The sequence below is a fragment of the Toxorhynchites rutilus genome, chromosome 3, assembly GCF_029784135.1.
Source record: "Toxorhynchites rutilus septentrionalis strain SRP chromosome 3, ASM2978413v1, whole genome shotgun sequence".
In the NCBI taxonomy this organism is placed as follows: Eukaryota; Metazoa; Arthropoda; class Insecta; order Diptera; family Culicidae; genus Toxorhynchites; species Toxorhynchites rutilus.
The window spans coordinates 139,009,710-139,029,557 of NC_073746.1; the positions used below are offsets into that span (position 1 = coordinate 139,009,710).

Genomic DNA, 19,848 nt, shown 5'->3' on the forward strand with positions numbered 1-19,848 from the left:
TTCATATACCATAAATGCTTCTAATCCATGGAATGTCTCCGAAACAATTACGCATGATGTTTGATGTCTCGGAAATTGCCCAAAAACCTACTGTGCTCGTACAGACAAAAGCCCTCATCTGCAGAGTTTTTCCGTATGTACAGTCTCAGAAATATGTTAAATAAATTATTTGAGTGTTTTGGCTTCTTGCAGAGCAAATCACATACAACGTGTTTTTATTTAATTATATCTCAACGAGTGAGACTCGATGTTGTACGGGAAAGGGTTAAAAAAGTTTCCAATCTGAGTTATTAACTTAAAAGAAAGTCAATGAAAAGAACGTTTATCAAGTGATTTGATTCTGCTTGTTCATGCTACCCACCACTAACCGTCTATGGCGCTGCGCACAGTACAACTGTAGCCATGTACAGCGGTAAAACAGGTCGGTACAGGTACAGCGATTGTACCGAGTTGCTTGCATGGTTCTAGCGCTGTACATGGTGACAGACATACAATTTTCGAAGTACAACGCAAGTACAGCTGTATGTCTGTCATAAGTATAAGACCTGCTCGAACCAAACAAAAAAATCATTGTGAGTCAGTCAGTCTCCAGGGATCGACGTGGTTCTCAACATATTAAAAATTGTGAATTTCTGCTCGAGCACAACCAATTCAAATAATATTATTTTAATGATTCAAAACAAAATTAAATTCGAAATCGAATATTGAACTGTAACATAAATAAAAATAAAATGCTATGCATCTACATAAATAGTTTCTACTGGCAATTTTCCAATTTTAACGAACAATAACTCGATATATGCCCCAAATAATACAAATCGAAATCAGTGTGTAATGGCGTCTGCAAAACGAAAACAAATCGATCGAGCCTTTGGATGACTGCGGTTAGTTTCAATAAAATCGCCTTAAAAGTTGCGCTAGCGGCATCGAAAACACTGTAAAACTATACAGAACCAATCATGGCATCAGCACAGCGTGCTTTTGCTTCCAAACTCACAAAGTATGTATGAATATCATTAGTGTTCTGGTTGTATGATTTTTCTATCGCTAAGTGGGTGGGGGTGGGTTTCTGCCCTAAATTTCTCTTCTGCAAAACCAACAGCTGTAGATAACAATTTCATACAAGTTGTGCATTTTTCTTTCTTTCAGACACAACTCATCTGATATTCGCAAGAATGTTGCCAATTATCAGCTGCTGTCGAAGAGCGACAGTAGCTCAGTATGTTCATCGTCAATTTCACTGTGCGAACTGGTGGAACCGATCGATTATGAGGAATTTTTGACTCAACACTCAAATCTATTGCTGCGAGACCCTCTTCGTTCGATTCTCGACTTTCCAGTGAATGATGTAAAGATATGTGTAGTGCCAAGGAAGATTCGAACGGTGGAGCACGAAGTTCCGAAGGAGGATTTAGCGGGGCTGCCACTTCATGTCCAGCACTGCGTGGACTGTTATACGAGGCCATGGAAGGTGGTGGATTTTTCCCAGCGACACTACTCGAGCTCGTGCAATGCAAGAGAACGTGTGGACAAGGGAGCGCTGAGTCCAAGTTCGTACCAACAGGAATTTGAGATCGATCGAGATTTCTTCGGGTGTGCATCTTTGGAGGAATCGGTTACTTCCACAACGCTCTATGCTAGCGAAAGTTGTACCCCCAGTAGTCGTCAGTCGATTGCGAGTCTGTCATCGGTTTCCACTTGCACGGATACTCTGACACCGAGGGGTTCGTGGGCTTCATTCGATTTAAGAAGTTCTGTGAATGATCCGTTGATTCCGGGTTTGCTGAATAGAGTGCCACCGGAGACAATAGATCAGGATAATGAGTGTAAGCGTTTGGAGGAGAGACAACAGGCGCTGTTTAGCTTGTATCCGGAGGCAGATCCGGAAGATGTAATCGAGAAGCGACTTCCAGCGGAGATGCCCATGGAGCACTTAGGGAATCGAATACATGTGAAGTGTTTGCAGCTGAAACTTGAGTTGGAGGTGGAGCCGATTTTCGCCTCGATGGCCATATACGACGCCAAGGAGCGGAAGAAGATTTCCGAGAACTTTTACTTCGACATGAACTCGGAATCGCTACGACGAATGTTGGTTTCTCATGTGCCCTATGCGGATATTAGTAGCCAGGCTAGGGAAGCCATTTTCGAAATCACAAACCCTAGCAACGAGCTGTATTTGGTGATTCGTTTGGAAAAGGTTCTTCAGGGGGACATTAAAGACTCGGTTGAACCTTATCTGAAGGATGATAAAGATAAGTATCGGGACAAGGCAAAATCTAATGCGGCCGACTTTTGCGAACGACTTGGAAAGTATCGCATGCCGTTTGCCTGGACAGGAATATATTTGACCAATATTTTCAATGGTGATAACTTGGAAAACGAGCGGGATCGTGAAAGTGTTGGTTCTGCTTCCAGTTCGAATAGTTTGGATCGGAAGTCATCCACCAGCAGCTTCGACCAGTTCCGCAAACGAGCGACCGATATGGGAACATTGACAAGGCGAGGATCGCTTGAGAGGAAGACGGAAAAGAGAAGATCCTGGTCACCGGACGACTTTGCCAATAGTATTGAAACATTCCGGCCGATTTCGATAACAGTTTCCAGCTTTTTTAAGCAGGAACCAGATAAAATGAAAGATGAAGAGCTGTTTAAGTTCTTACCGGAGCTGAAAAGACCAGGAGCTCTGATGAAAAAGCACAAGTGCATTCCTGGTTCGATAAAAATCGAGATTTTACCGATTTCAGAAGATTTGAAGTGTGCTTTGACGCCAGAGCTAGCCAAAATTGAACCTTACCCGAATGATCATACGCGACCAATTAAAGAAATTCTCGAGTTCCCCTCAGCTCCGATTCTGAACCCACACTACAGTTACCGCAATATGTTTTTCGTATCGCCGAAAGAGTTGAACTTCTCAACTCGAGCCGGTTCGGCTCGGAACATCGCAGTTCGTGTTCAGCTAATGTCCGGCGAATGCCAATCGGATGCTTTGCCGGCTATTTTTGGAAAGAGTTCCTGTCCCGAATATACTGCTGAAACATTCTCGGCGGTTAATTATCACAACAAGCAGCCCACATTCTACGATGAAATCAAAATCGCACTTCCAGCAAATTTGAAACAAAATCATCACATTCTTTTCACCCTGTTCCATGTTTCGTGCCAAAAGAAACCCCAGGAAATTCAGCCAACCATCGAAACTCCGGTTGGCTACACTTGGCTTCCCGTTCTGAAGGATGGACATCTCAACGTGGGTGAATTCAATTTGCCCGTGATGGTTGAGGAACCTCCGGACAACTATTCGTTCATTCCACCAGACGTTCAACTGCCGGGAACGAAGTGGCTAGATAATCATCGTCCCGTGTTTTCGGTTACAATCGACGCGGTAACCTCGGTTCACGCGCTTGACGATTTCCTGGATAAGTTTATCTATCTCTGTGAGTGTCTGGATTTGAGGAAGGTCCCGCCGCGGATAGGCGAGGGTAATATGGAGCGCGAGTTCAAGAAAACGCTTCAGGAGCTGCAAAGCGCCGACCAGGAAAAGTTGGTCAAAAATCTACAGGTTATACTGGATAAGCTGGTCGAACTGTTGGTAACGACCTATCGCATCGGGGGAGAAGCCTTGTCGCTTGGCCAAACCGTTTTCGAGACCATCTGTCAGATTTCCGACAAGATATTTGTAAGTATTAAGAGATGGAATGATTTACAAATGAAAAAAGGCTAGCAAATAGTTCCACGCCAAAATATTGACCGCTGACCCGACCCTCCCCGATTTTTTGTTAAACATTTTTATTGAAATACAGACCTAGTTTCCTAACATTTAACGACCTGTGGTGCCATGTCGATCTAACGAAAGGATGATGTTCAACTTACCGCCTCCCGCCCAAAATTATTTTTTTTGATTATCAATACCTTCAAACAATCTTGTTTTCTTACTGTTCCCACGTTCATGGGACCATTCGCAGAACTGTTCATTGATTGATCTTCTAATCGACCCTTTAACATTATCTTTTACTATAAAATTCCTAGTACTTCTATCAAAACTCGACATTATAATATCAGATTATTTTCAGACATGATTCTCGTTCAAGATTTTTCAGTCTCTTGCAAATAACACGTTTCTCCGTTACATGACATAAATGTTTGATACAGAAAATATGATAGAAAAAAGACAGCCCTAAATCGGACGATTCCTTCCTCGAGTTTTGCTCTTATCAACAGCGATCCATTTTTGTCTATATAGATATATAAAGATATAGGAGTGCGTTTTATTACATTAAAATCCATTCCCGCTTCCGAACAAAGATCAATTTCGTTAGCGCAAACATCAAATAGACTAACAACGGTTGTTACTATGTAATTGTAGAACATATGGGAATTAAGAGTTTTCCGGAAATTTTCAATTGTCATGTTTGGTTGAAATATGTGTAATATTTTTAAGAGACTCCCTCTCCATTCCAGAGAAGGGAGAGGTGTCATACCATCATAGAAACATTACTCGTACCCAAAAACTCTTATCCCAAATTTGACCCCATTTGCTTGATTAGTTCTCGAGTTATGCAGAAGTTTGTGTTACATTTGTGTGGCAGTCCCCTTTTCCTTAGAAAGGGGGTAGGTGTGTCGAACCACCATAGAAACATTTATTACTCCCTGAAATCTCCATATGCCAAATTTGGTTCAATTTGTTTGATAAAATCTCGAGTTATGCAACCCCCTTCTCCCTCCTTTAGAGAGAGGAAGGAGTGTCGAACCACCATAATAACATTTCATGCCCTCTAATGCCAAATGAAATGCCAAATTTGGTTCCGTTTGCTTGATAGCTCTTGAGTTATGCAGAAATTTGTTTTCATTTGTATGGCTTAAAAAGAGGGGAGGAGTGTCGAACCACCATGGAAACGTTTATAGATCCCTAAAACCTCTATATACCAAGTTGGATTTCATTTGCTTGATTAGTTTCCGAGTTATTCAGCCCCCCCTCCACTTTAGAGAGAGGGAACGATTGTCAAACCACCATTTGGTTCCGTTTACATGATTAGTTCTTGAGTTATGCAGAATCCATTTTCATTTATATGGCAACCCCCTCCTTAAAAAGGGAGGAGAAGTGTCGAACCACCATAGAAACGTTTATCGATCCCTAAAACCTCAATATGCTAAGTTTGATTCCATTTGCTTGATTAGTTCACGAGTTATGCAGAAATTTGTGTTTCAGTTGTATGGCAATCCACCCCTCCCCCCTCGATATAGGTAATATCGAAGATAAGCCTGAGATAAACAGAAAGCGGGTACTGAGTAATAGAACAGCTCGTTCTGAGGCGAACTGCTCTGGTAGGAAAAAAACAAATTTCAATTAAGAACGAACGAGCGAAGATCCGATACAAATGGAAATATATGATAATATAAATGATAACATGGTTAGGAATTATGTTCGCACATACGCAAGTGATCTTTTGATCGAACAGTTCAGAGATCCAAGAAAAACAAATTGGGATAGTTATCACTTCAAACTTCAGGAGAAAATTTTGATAACGTTTGCATTAAAACAATGAACTTTTTTCGGATGGTGATTAAACAACAGACAATGGACAGATAACTGAGTTTGATAAATTTGTCATGGATGGTAATTGTATTAGCTTAGTTACAAAAAAGTCGAGGGGTTGTATCCGTGACACGACCGCTTAGGACATTGGACTACGCAATCTTTTTTAAAAAAAATTGTTTTTTCATTTCGGATATTATTTGCGAATTTCATGAATAACTCTTCAGTAAAAAGTTCCGGGGCCCTGAAAAGGGAAATGGCTTGAGTGGTTTTGTAAAATCATTTCGAGAAGCAACTATTCTTTCTTTCCTTTATGTTTGATGTTTTAAATTCAAATCTACGCCCCTTCACATGAAGAAGAAATTTCGGGGATGATAACCGAAGCGGATCTGACGTGTGGATTGATTAAAGAAGGAAATTTAAAGCTTCCCTCGATGAAAGTCAAGATCTTGGACTGTCACAAACTCTCCCATGAAGGGGAAAAATGTAAATTGACGCCGTCCAACTCGTTTGGAATAACCTCTGTGCTGATGTTTTGCTGGCTCCGCCCTTCCTGACTACGTTATGGTGGGCAAAATGAGGCTACGGGTGTGACTCTTCGTGCAAAAACCCATGACTTGCCAAAAATACAAATCAGTTGCGTCTGATTTGTATTTTTGCAGTGCGTCTGAGCATAAGTGTCCGTATTGCGAGGGAACCCCTCAACAACAACAGCCAAATGGTGTGCGATTGGCCATCGATACCCATTATGGCGTTGGTCGACGAAAAACGAAAGTCAGCCAATTTGCTTGCCTTTGCTGCCATACAAATTAAACACAACTCGAGAATTAGTCAAGCAAATGAAACCAGGCATATTGAAATTTTAGGCAGTTGCAGATATCAACTAACGATATTTCTCTACTTACAGTTTCTACAACCGGAGGAACGCTACGGACGGCAGAACATTTTGAGCACATACATCCAATTCCAGTGTAAGATACCTCATCCATTAGATCCAAAAGGTAAACTCTCTCCGTACGGCCGGCAGGCTGGAAGCAACACAACGGAGGAAATGTCACGCTCGTCCAGCAACCCTGATTTGCATCACAGCACTTCTACCTACTCAGAAATGACCAGTTCGATGAGTGGCAAATTAGTGGACCGAGCTTCCAGCATGCGCGGTGAAATGTCTCCCAGTGGAAGTGGTCCAAAGGATGGTTTGATTCGATTGCTGCACGAAGAAATTGCCCTAAATTGGGTGGTGGCCAGTGGCTCGGCTGCCGAACTCTCCATGACAAACTCGTGGATGCTGTTTGAACTGATCATCAAAAGTATGGTCGAGCATTTGGAGTTGACCAACTCTTTGAATTCCCCACGCAAGGGTCGATTTCCACATCAATTCACGGACGACATTTCCACGCTGGTACACTTGGTCACTACGAAGGTGGTTGGATACAACAGCAGTGATCCCAAGCTGGCTCAGTCAATTAATTCCAGTCTAGCTTTCTTCATTTTCGATTTACTGAGCATCATGGATCGCGGATTCGTGTTTGGTCTGATTAAAACATATTATAAAGTAGTTATGACTAAGAGTTCATCCACACCGGATATGATACATTACAAGCTTGACTTTCTCCGCATTGTATGTAGCCACGAACACTTCGTTGCACTAAATTTGCCTTTTGGTACGCCTTACACGGCTCTATCGGCTCCGTGCAGCCCAACGCCGAGTGTAACTTCGAATAACAGCCAAAACTCTTACGTTAGCGCTATGGCAGGAATTGACAAAGCTCTCTATGCGGAACTGAGCGTAGAATTCCGTCAGCAGCACTTCCTCGTGGGGTTAGTACTCCAAGAACTGGCGACAGTACTCGATATTCCGAATCCGCCACTCCATGGCAAGGCGATCCGCTGCTTGCGCAACTTAATGACTTCGCACGATTTGGACCCTCGCTATAATGAAATTGAAGCTCGAGCTCGGGTAGCCGCTCTCTACATTCCTTTGCTGGGCATCGTAATGGATACCATTCCACAGCTGCACACGCCCATTGCCGAATCTCACGATCGTTTGAACACTATTGGCCTACTCGAAGACTATCAGGGCCCCTCGAATTCCATCGCAGCAACCACGATCAGTCCCGAAGTGGCGTACGCGATCTCTGGTATCCGCAATTACAACTATGTCCAGGAAACACCCAAAAACAAAACACCACTCAGTAGCGAAAATACCCGACATCTGCTATCTTGTTTCCTATGGACCGTTAAAAATCTCGAACAAAGCACACTCTTCAAATACACCATGGGGCTCAGTCCCCACCGGGTGCATCAGATGCTTCAAGTTCTCAACATTTGTATTCCAAACTTCGAATATCGTGGACGAAAGAAACCAACATCCAAGCGAAACACCTCCAGCTTCCGTAAGACACCTGATATGAAAGAAAAACTTGAGGAGTGCATCCGGGGTACCGGTTCGGCTCGCAATGACCTAATCAATCGCCGTAAGGATCGCTACTCAACGGAAAAGTTCCGTTGGAAGAAGGACCAGATTCGTACCCAATTCTACGACAGCAACATTAAAAATGAAGCAGAGCTGGAGATTACCTACTACATTGAAGGATCGCTGGCAACCGAAGTGTGTCTCACAATTCTGGACACACTAGAACTCATCGTGCAGGTAGCGTCCACATCCGAGATGCATCACAGTCTGCTTGGTACGGTGCTGAAAGTGCTGCTACATTCGCTCTCTCGCAACCAGAGTACTCTTGCGTTGCAGAATCTGTTTGCATCGCAACGATCGCTGATTTTCAAATATCACAATCTACTGTTCGACGAGGAAACCGATAGCTGTGCCGATTTGTGTCTGCTGCTGTTGAAGCACTGTGGATCCCAACTGCCCAGTGTTCGGTCTCAGGCGGCCGCTTCGTTGTATTTGTTGATGAGACAGAATTTTGAGATCGGAAACGTGAGTATATTCAAAGAACTTTCTTTTTAATTCGAGTGATTCCACAAGTTACACACAAGACCAACGACAAACATGTACCGTATGCCCTATAATATTTGCACTATTGAATAATGCCAAAAGTGAAGCATCTCAATAATTTCGGTTTGGTTATTTTTATTCAATAGGGGGATTTTTCTGAGGGTCTTAAACTATGCGCCGTACTGAGTAATCCAGCGGATTGAGATCGGGGCTGGATGGCGACCACGTATCCTTCGCCCAGAACGGCAGATGTTCCTGCAACCGCATCTGAGTGCGGTTCAAGGTTGTTGAGAACAGCAGTGCGAGCTGCTCTTTTTTCCACAGCTGGACATTCTAATATGTGTCAGCACTTATGGCATCGACGCTTGGGACATCGTCATCCGGATGCTGTGAAGCGGATCATACGAGAGGAAATGGGAACTGATTTGAAGCTGAGAGACTGTGGAGTGCGATCTGTGTGCGGTGTCTGCTGCGAGGGCAAATTGGCGAGGGCTCCGTTTCCTGCTTCCAAGACGAAATCAACTGCTGTGTTAGATCTAGTGCATTCCGATCTGTGTGGAGCTATGGATGTGCGTACTCCCAGCGGGAACGGATACGTGTTGCCCTGATCGACGATTTCAGCAAATACACAGTCATCTACTTGTTGAAAAATAAATCGGAAGCATATGAGAAGATACGCCACTACGTGAGCCTTGTGCAAAATCAGTTCGGGAAAATGCCAAAGATTCTGCGAGCTGGAGGAGGCGGGATGCGAGATGGAGGCGGGGAATATTCAAGTACGAAGCTGAAGACGTTCTTGGACGAGAACGGGATTATTTTGCAGCAGACTGCACCATACAGCCCGCAACAGAATGGGAAATCCGATAGAGCAAATCGTACCTTGATTGAAATGACCCGTTGTTTGCTTCTGGAGGCAAATTTGGAGAAGAAGTACTGGGGCGAGGCAGTGATGACTGCTTGTTACATATACAACCGATTGCCATCTTCAACGGTTGAGTGCACCCTTCGAGCTGTGGTTTGGGGAGAAGCCAAGTTATAGTCACGTGCGGGTGTTCGGTTCTAGCGCATGGGTTCGTGTCCCAGATGAGAAGAGACAGAAGCTCGATAGCAAGGCGGTCAAGCTGACATTTGTTGGATATACTGAAAACAAGAAGGCCTATCGTTTCCTCGATCGAACGACTAACAAGGTGCAGATTAGTCGAGATGCGAAGTTTTTGGAGATGGAGATGGATACGAAGGAATCGGTGCGAGAAATTCAGCAGCCGATTACATCCGAAATCACTCTGGAAATCGATCGGAACGTGCAGCAGGAAGATACTCTGGAAGTTGACGGAAGCGTGCAGCAAGAAGCATCAGATGCTGGAAGCGTGCAGCGGGAAGACATCCAAGAGGAGTCTGTCGAGCCGGAAATTTTGGAAACTTCAAACTACGACAGTGCATCGGAGAGCGAGTTTTTTTGGATATTCAATGGAGGAGCCTGTTTGTGGAGGATTCAGTCCTGTAATTCGGCGGTCGAAACGAGCCAATAAAGGGCAACCTCCGAATCAATTGTTGGATGAGATGAATGCGACGTGTTTAGCTGAGATCGACCAGGAGCCTCGGACTCTACGGGAAGCTAGGAAGTCATCAAGATCAATCGAATGGGCTGAAGCTATGCGAGAGGAGCTAGTTAGTCATTCGAAAAATAACACGTGGGATCTAACGGAGTTACCTACTGGCCGGAAAGCTATAGGCAGTAAGTGGGTATACAAAATCAAACGTGATGCTGATGGGAACAAGGTGAAGTTCAAAGCCAAAGACTAGTGGCGCAAGGATTTTCGCAGACGTATGGAGTGGACTTTGAGGAGGTTTTTGCGCCAGTTACAAGCCAAACAACTTTCCGTGCTCTGTTAGCGATTGCGAGTCAGCTGAATATGCCACTTATACACCTGGACGTAAAGACGGCGTATTTGCATGGTGAGCTTGAGGAGGAGCTGTTCATGCTTCAGCCACCAGGTTTCGAGATCCCGGGCAAGGAACATCTTGTGTGCCGTTTAAAGAAGAGCATTTACGGATTGAAACAAAGCGCTAGGTGCTGGAACCGTCGTCTGCATGAAGTGCTTGTGAGTATAGGGTTCAAGCAAAGCTCCGCTGATCCTTGCTTGTACACAAAATCAGTTGGCGACACTCTGTCTTATCTGCTTGTGTACGTCGATGATATAGTGCTTGAATGTATGGACAAATCAGTGGCAGCCGCAATCTTTGAGGAGCTAAAACGTAAATTGGATATCAGCAGTCTAGGAGAATTGAAATATTTCCTGTGCATGGAGATTGAACGAATCGATGGCAAGTACAGCATCAGCCTAAGAGGTTACATCGAGAAACTTGCCGCATGTTTTGGAATCTCTGAAGCGAAGCCAGCTAAAACACCCATGGATGAAGGATTCCTGAAACTGCAGAGCGGAATAAAACTAGAAGACGAGTCGTTGTACAGGAGTTTGGTTGGAGCTCTGTTATATATAGCAGTGCACGCGCGACCGGACATAGCCATTAGCGCCTCTATTCTGGGACGTCGAGTAAGTTGTCCAACGCAAATCGATTGGACTGCAGCGAAACGAGTTGTGCGATATTTGCTTGGTACAAAACACTGGAAGTTGAGCTACGACGGACGAGCTGGTGATTTGATTGGATTCACGGACGCAGACTGGGCGGGCGATGCCGAAAACCGGAAGTCGACATCCGGATTCACTTTCTTGTACGCCGGAGCAGCAATTTCGTGGGTGAGCAGGAAGCAGTCATCCATGACATTATCGTCAATGGAGGCAGAATACGTTTCCTTGAGCGATGGTTGTCAGGAGGCAATTTGGCTTCGATCGTTACTTCAGGACTTCGGACAACGTCAGGCGAGTGCTACTGTTATACACGAAGACAACCAAAGTTGCATTGCTTTCGTCAAGGCTGAACGAGCAACACGGAGATCCAAACACATCGAGTCGCGGGAGCAGTTCGTTAAGAATCTTTGCAGTCTAGGGAAAATACGTTTGGAGTATTGTCCCACCGAAACTATGGTTGCCGATATTCTTACCAAGCCGCTAGGAGTGCAGAAGCAGCAAAGGTTTACTAGCATGATCGGAATGGAGGTTGGGCCTATTCATGGGACTCACCCTGAGGAGGAGTGTTGAGAACAGCAGTGCGAGCCCCTCGTTTTACTTGCTGCTATTGACAGCTGCAACCGCAGCATATTCCGTGCTTATCTATATAAGTCTACAAAGGTCTACACGCGCTACTGCAACAGCCATTTTTGACTGGACTTTTTCAGTTGAATTCAAACTACCGACATATATAGATCGTTCAAATAAAATCATTGTTAAAACGTTGTTCCGGTGTTAGTTTATTTTCACTCGTGGACATAACTCTCGTTCGTTCAACAAAGGTGTGGCACGGAACCCCATCTTGTTGAAATACAACATTTGGCTTCGGATCGTACTGCTCTCTGATCCCCCGGAGAACATATCTACTTAAAATCCCGATGTAGTTCTCCGTGTTTACTTTGTCGCCTTCTAGAATGAACACCGGGTCCATTTTTTTACCATCAAAAGTCATCAATCCAAACATCATAACTCTAGAAGGATACTTGGCCAGATACACGTTTTTATGCTGATCGGTCACGTCGGAAAAAATATAGCGATCGGTTCTGGAATTTGACACGAGATCGACGGTAAACATATTTTCGTCAGTGATCACCGATTTTTTCGCTCGAGGTAGTTCAAGATTTTCTTACATCACTCGATTCGTAGCTCCTGGATGCGGTTGTTTATCGTGCGAGTTTTTTTTTCTGTGCCCTCGACTTCGCCCCGCAATCTTCTTTTTCGATCTTTCGTGTCGTACGTTCGCTGATCTCGTGTTCCTTCGCCATTTTCCTAATTGAACTCACTGGGTTTGCTCGAATCTTCCTTTTGATGTCAGCGATAACCCTCGGAATTAGAACTGATCTCGGTTTAAAATCCTTTTCACCGTCCACCGGGACAGTCCCACGCCAATTGAAATGATTTTTGCGATATGTTTCCTGTTTGTAGGGAACTACGGGTAGTATCAGAGATGTGTACATGGTATACTTCGTATGGGGTCGGAATTTGTTGGACCTTACGGATTCGTGGAGCCCATAATAGACACGACTTCAAATTTAACGGCTATTGTTATCGGTTTTTATCGAAGAGCCAAGGTAGACAAACTTATCGATAACCTCGAAGACGTCTCTGTCTATTACAACTTTACTGGCAAGAGGGATTCTGTTAAGATCAGAGGCGTCTCGTGAGTAAATTAACTAGCTGTGCACCTACACTGTAACCCCACTGCATTAAATTTAAAAAAATGTTTAAATCAATACGATTTTCAAAGGGTCATGCGTTTCTGAATTTATGTTTTCTGAGATTTCCTAGAAATGTCAGTGTTTTCGTCGATAATAACCGCATCGAAATCAGCCTGGTTCACTTTCCGCGCCATCTGCTCTAGCTTGGTGGATCCAACAATTCCCTCCAACTCATTCTGAATTGTACCCGTCGTCCCAGAAAATACTGCCGTGGTCTCGATGAAGTGAGAAAATGACACATTTTTCGTAGCCAAAAAGATATGCATGTCCTTATAATTTCCTCTATTTACAGCCTTTTATGCTTTTATCGCGACCTCGGAAGCTCAGTCCATGTGAGCCGGGAAAACAAATTAATTCAATGACGAATTTCTTGCCTTCCCTGTTCTTCACAATTGAATTATGCTTGTTTCTTGCGACTTCATTAGCATGATGTAACACATCTTCAGCGCGAGTTTTTCCAAACGTGCAACATGTCGTACTGTAGTTAATGTGCTCTTTGGTAGCTGAATGAGCTTTCTTAGCGGAATATAGATGATTCAAATCTCAAGGATATACTGTTTTCTGCTGGGTTTTGAAACAGCAAACAGGCCAACAAAAAAGCTTTACTCTTGTCTCTAAACCACATGGCAACTTCGCGTCACAAGCTGTAGCATTGAAATTCCGTGGAACTATTTTACCGTTTCTAACACAGTTCGTTTTTAACTTGTTCAATTTTCAATTTCCATTTTCACAAAAAGTAATTTCTTTTCCACTGTCCTTTTCGCAAACTTTTCAACAATATCCATATTTTATTCAAATTTGTTACGATATATCGCGAAAAACACAAAATCGGTACACCGAAAAAGACTGCTGCAAAATATTCCATTATGCGCCAATCCAATAATCTGGAGTGTGCGCAGCGATTGCGGTAGATATATGGGAAATGGAGGGATTTTGGACCCCCTAAGCAAATTGCCTAATATTTCTAAACCAATACGGTCTAAATAAAAAATATCACATTGTACACTGAGCTATACTTGTTTTCCCTCAATCATACATGCATACTTGAGTTTATGTAAAGTATGTTACATACAGTAACAGTGTTCTGGTATCGATACCAGGTGTCTTGGCCAAATTCCAGACTAGCAAAATTGCATTGAGACCATTTCGAATTATGCATGGATATTTTCACTGTTGTTCGAGCATTTTCAAACACTTTCGATGCATAGTCAAAAAAACCGTCATTTATGGCCTGCGTTGCTCATTCTAGCTCCTCCTTCTTCCAACGTTGTCTGCCTATCCCTTTTTTTTGTAATTCAGCGGCATCTGGAATCAATTAGACCAAAGAAAAACCTCAAACCTGTAGGACCAATTCACGCTACAGAAACGTGACCACGTCACCCTACACAACATGCAAAAATTAAAATGCAATTAATTTAATTTATTGTAATCAAACTTACAGTTTCGCTGCATCAATTTGTTCCTCTTCTGTAGGCGAACAGAACTTTATTTTACAAATTTTAACAGTTGTATTTACTGGTTATGTTGAAAAAAAAATACCTGGTCATACTGTCCCAAGCAGATATGTCCATTTTGTCCCGCACATTTACGCTCAATAAAAAAGAACTGGATATGAAATGGTAAAGCATTGCAATAAATCAGACTATATTGTCTATTGGACTTATCAGAGCAGCTCCAGCAGCAGTACTCAAACAGTATTCAGTATTCGTTGATAACAACAAAAGAAAATTTGATAACAACAAAAACAATTTTTTGAAAGATATTGAAATATTCATAAATTCTATTGTTCCAGTTCAGGGGTTTTCAAATGGTGCTCCGCGGGAAATAAGTGCTCCGCGAAGTTATAGCAAATGCTCCCACTTGAAAACCCTCCTTGAAAAGAACATTCTTTAATTTAATTTCACTGGGCGTATAGTGATTCATCTTGTTCTCTCTGGGTCAGATGTTGTGTAACTGCGATGTATAACTGAAATAGAGTTCTTTCCAGTTGGGTGATGTCAATGCAAATATGATTTGTTTTATTGATTAAAAAATGCAGGTGCTCCGTCAAACGTTTTTGCTATAAAAAGTGCTCTGCCATAAAAAAAATCTGAAAACCCCTGTTCTAGTTAATAAAATGATCTAAGAACTACAACTACAGAACAAGTAGAAACATTGATTACTAATCTACATTTCTTTAAATTTTCCTGAAAAAATACTAGAATGATGATGATGGTCGCGCCTCCTTCCCCTACAGAGGTTTGAGCAAGACAAGTTATCTAAAAGATATATTTTTTCTCAGCATTGAGTCTCATTAGCAATAACAATAGCGATTTTCTGGACGTTGAATCAACACCCAGAAAAAATCATAGATCAACCTTCTTTAGCTGCTTCTACAAAACCACGAAAACCATCGATCCTTAAAGGACCACCAAAGCATTCTACAAAAGAGTCGTTTTTTTCTGAAATGTTGAATAAAACTGAATAAAATAGTTTCGTAATCCAACGTCAACAACACGGTCGTGTGACTTGAGGCACATGCGCAATTTGAAATGAGTTTTAGGTCCAGCAAGATGTGAAAAATGATATGAAAGCAATCTTGAATACCTTAAGCATTAACATTGTCTACTCCAGCGGTTTTTTTTCTGAGGAGAACCAAATAGTTTTTAATTAACTTAATATAATCTACAATTACTATTAGCCCCTTCGCGTACATCATCGAGTCTCACTCGTGGTGTACTTGCATAACAGGGTGCTAGAACGCTCAGCAGGGTAGTGAAATCACTTGATGTGTGATGTTTTACATAATACGCTAAGGGGTAAACCGGCTGTTTTATTTCATCGGATTCGTCGACCAATGTAATGGATTGATTGATCAACACTATCGACAAAATAATCATTAAACTTAGATGCTATTACTTGCTCAGATTGTTCTAATGTACCATTGAAGGTTACGGGCCGCGGTTTGCAATTAATAGGTTTTAATAAAGATTTTAAAAATGTCTATACCTCTTTGCTGTTGTTTTGATGCTGATCAAGTTTCCTCTGAAAATATTCACAACGAATTTTCATTAGTAATCGTGAATATTTATTTCGCGCGATCATGTACCTATTCCAGTGAACATCACTTTTCGGTCTACAAAACTTTTTGTACCATGCGTCCCTCTTACGTTTAAGATCAAGGAACATCAGGATTTTCTGGACGTTGAATCAACACCCAGAAAAATCATAGATCAACCTTCTTTAGCTGCTTCTACAAAACCACGAAAACCATCGATCCTTAAAGGACCACCAAAGCATTCTACAAAAGAGTCGTTTTTTTCTGAAATGTTGAATAAAACTGAATAAAATAGTTTCGTAATCCAACGTCAACAACACGGTCGTGTCCAGGACATTACTCTCTGATATTTTGTTTAACCAGATCCATGTTGAGATTCCATGCTTGAGCAAATACCTGGAGTGATCTCTAACTATACCACCAACCTCCAGGACCGCTAACTTTGCCACCGGTCTTTGCAACACTCCTGTAGCGGTCTTCACTTCTGCACTTCGCACCCGCCCATCACGACCTTGAAATAAGAGACGAATGATTTGCAAATCTGACTCAATCTATCTCATGTAGATCTGAAGAAACGTTTAACAACATCTGCACTATATTTCCAGAACTTCGCTCGCGTCAAGATGCAGGTCACCATGTCACTCAGCTCGCTGGTGGGAACCAGTTCATCCTTCAGTGAACAGTCACTTCGTCGTGCATTAAAGACGATCCTCGTATACGCGGAATCGGACAATGATTTGCAGGACACCTCGTTCCCAGAACAGGTACAGGATCTGCTCTTCAACTTACACATGATTCTGTCGGACACGGTCAAAATGAAAGAGTACCAGGAGGATCCGGAAATGTTGCTGGATCTGATGAATCGCATCGCGAAGGGCTACCAGAACTCGCCGGACCTTAGGCTCACGTGGCTTGAGAATATGGCTAAGAAACACATGGAGCGTGCGAACCATACCGAGGCGGCTATGTGTTACGTTCACAGCGCCGCACTCGTTGCCGAATATTTGAGTATGCTAGAGTCGCAAACCCATCTGCCAGTGGGTGCCGTTTCACTCAAACACATTTCGCCAAATGCTCTTATGGAGTCGGCTGTATCTGATGATGTCCTGAGCCCAGGTGAAGATGGAATCTGTTTGGGCAATCGTTTCACTGAAGGTGGATTGAAGGCTCTCCTCGAGGAGGCGTCCAATTCGTTCCAGATTGCTGGGATGTATGAAGCGATGAACGATGTCTACAAGGTGCTTATACCGATTTGTGAGACCAATCGCGATTTCCGGAAGTTAGCCCAGATCCACGGAAAGCTTCAGGAGGCGTTCAATCGTATCGCTCAACTTCACGGCAAACGAGTTTTCGGGACGTACTTCCGGGTTGGTTTCTACGGAACAAAGTTTGGTGATCTGGATCAGCAGGAATTCATTTACAAGGAACCAACCTTAACCAAACTTCCTGAGATATTTAGTCGTTTGCAAAACTTCTATTCCGACCGATTTGGTCCTGATGTAGTGCAAATAATCAAGGATTCCAATACTGTGGATATAAAATCGCTAGATCCAGAAAAAACTTACATTCAAATTACGTATGTGGAACCATATTTCGAAACGTACGAATTGCGCTATCGTGAGACGTACTTCGAGAGAAATTTCAATATTAGTAAGTGTATTTCGTCTTTCAAAATCTACATGCATTGTTAATCACTTATTTTCAGAGCGGTTTATTTTTGCAACACCATTTACAAAGTCGGGAAAAGCACACGGTGAACTCCACGAACAGTGCAAACGGAAAACGATACTGACCACTGCGAACCATTTCCCGTATGTCAAGACCCGCATCCAGGTCGTAAGCCGCGAACAAATTGTACTCGAGCCCATTGAAGTTGCTATTGAGGATATCCAGAAGAAGACTGCCGAGCTGGCGGCTGCTACCAATCAAGAGCCAGCTGATCCCAAAATTTTGCAAATGGTTCTACAGGGGTGTATCGGAACCACCGTTAACCAAGGCCCCATGGAAATGGCTCTTGTGTTTCTTTCGGATATCGCAGATAGCACAACCATACCGACAAAACACCAGAATAAGTTGAGATTGTGCTTCAAAGATTTCTCGAAAAAGTATGATATGTGCTGATAACCGTGTTAACCACTAATCAATATCTTTTTATTAATTTTTCAGATGTTCTGACGCCTTGAAGAAGAATCGGAATCTCATTCTTTCTGACCAGAAAGATTATCAGAAAGAGCTGGAGAGAAATTACGCTAGATTTACCGAACGTTTGGCTCCTCTTATCACTATTAGTCCCACGCAGGCCCAAGGTGTGGTCGCAGCCAACAACGGGCTACATAACAGTAAACTAACTCCTCTGCGATGGTAAGAGGTTCACTGGGAACGTGAACCGTAGAAATTATATACCAAAAATGTAATATCCAATATGCTTCACATTCACCTGTACGTTATTGTATTTTTAAAAGTAATTTCGAAATATCACACATAGTTGAATGCAAAATATGTATTTATCGGTTACAAAATTTACTCGCAAATTCCTTTCTGATGATTCGATTTGCATTTGAATTTTCACGCAACACATCATGCCAAAAAAAAAAGAAAACATTTTAATGGATTATATTTTTATTTTATCATGTATTTATTTATCACGCACAGTTTCGTTAGTCGTATATGTTATTTTCGCACGATTACGTATAGACGCAACATACTACAAAAATATTCATCCATGGAACATGCACGTATTTCATACATTAATCGTCTTCATCTGATTATAACAATAATAAACGAGCAAGTTTGATAAATTTTCTACTGTATTTATTTTGATGACAACTCGTGAGGAGGAAATCAAAATGACGTTGAAGGGGACTACACCGGTGCAATGAACCACGACGTCATACCACCCCCTACAATGGGTGAAATCCAACAGTTCCTCAATTGAACATTATGATCTGTCGATGAAACAAGCAACTCTTGGGATTCCAGATCAGTTTCGACCAATTATCAACTCAACATATTCCTCATATTTCAATCCAAAGTATCAAAAAGTCAATTGCATGAAAAGTTACATCACTGATAGGTCTCGCCTCAATGGATCCTCTGGCTTCGATGTTTTCAATAAAAATTCTTGCGCCTTCCATACATTGCAGAAACCTTGTTCCGTTTATGTTGCTGAGCTGGCAGTAATCGACTTCGCATTGGGTATGATCTCCAACAAGCCTGCAGACCATTACTTTATTTTCTCGGATAGCTTCAGTTTGTTTGAGGCTCTCCAGTCGATGAAAACTACCCCATCTTATTTCTTCACAAAGGTGAGGCAGCAGATGAGTGCACTAATTAAAATATCTTATAAGATAACCTTTGTATGGGTCCGTTCTCAGTGCTCAATTCCTGGCAATGAGAAGACGTACACTCTCGCAAAGGTGGGTGCATAGGAAAGCGTATTGTTTGATAGACAGATTTCATACAATGATTTTTGTTTCGATTATTGCGTCAGAGTTCCCTCTTGAGTTGGTAAACCGTTTGGGACACCGGAAGTCTTGGGCGGTGGAGTGGTGGTGGAGTAATTATACCAAATGTTTCTTCGAGAGCGTGGTTCAAAGGTTTGGACGTAAGACGTGACTTCATTCGTGTAATGAGTAGACTTATGTCCAACCACTACTTGCTAGATGTCTCCACTTGCTCAAAGCAATGCCTGTCGGTGTGGAAACGGTTACGATGACATCGATCACGCTGTTTGCCAATGTACGGATAATTACACACCCAGAGAGTACCTTTTGAATACCCTTGAGGCTCAAGACAACCCTATGTTCCTATCAGAGACGCGTTGGGAATTCGCGACATCTGCTATAAGGAGTGCATCGAAAAGTAGTCTTAAACTTTCAAACATCAAAATATAACTCAGTTTCCTCAGGTTGTTTTCCTTGAGCCTCAAGGGTAAACGCTCAGAAAGTGTTCACAAAAGTGAATTTTATTAAAAA

The 19,848-nt window shown here is 42.5% G+C and overlaps 1 protein-coding gene across 1 annotated transcript; it reads left to right on the top strand.

Annotated features, from left to right (window-relative positions):
• The first annotated feature begins 806 nt into the window (after window positions 1-806).
• Window positions 807-18,656, top strand: LOC129776404 (dedicator of cytokinesis protein 7). Its single transcript, XM_055782031.1, has 6 exons — window positions 807-1,000; window positions 1,150-3,673; window positions 6,438-8,471; window positions 16,480-17,524; window positions 17,580-17,979; window positions 18,041-18,656. Exons 1-6 carry the CDS (start codon window positions 960-962, stop codon window positions 18,237-18,239), a joined length of 6,243 nt encoding a protein of 2,080 aa, XP_055638006.1. The 5' UTR covers window positions 807-959; the 3' UTR covers window positions 18,240-18,656.
• Window positions 18,657-19,848: the final 1,192 nt, after the last annotated feature.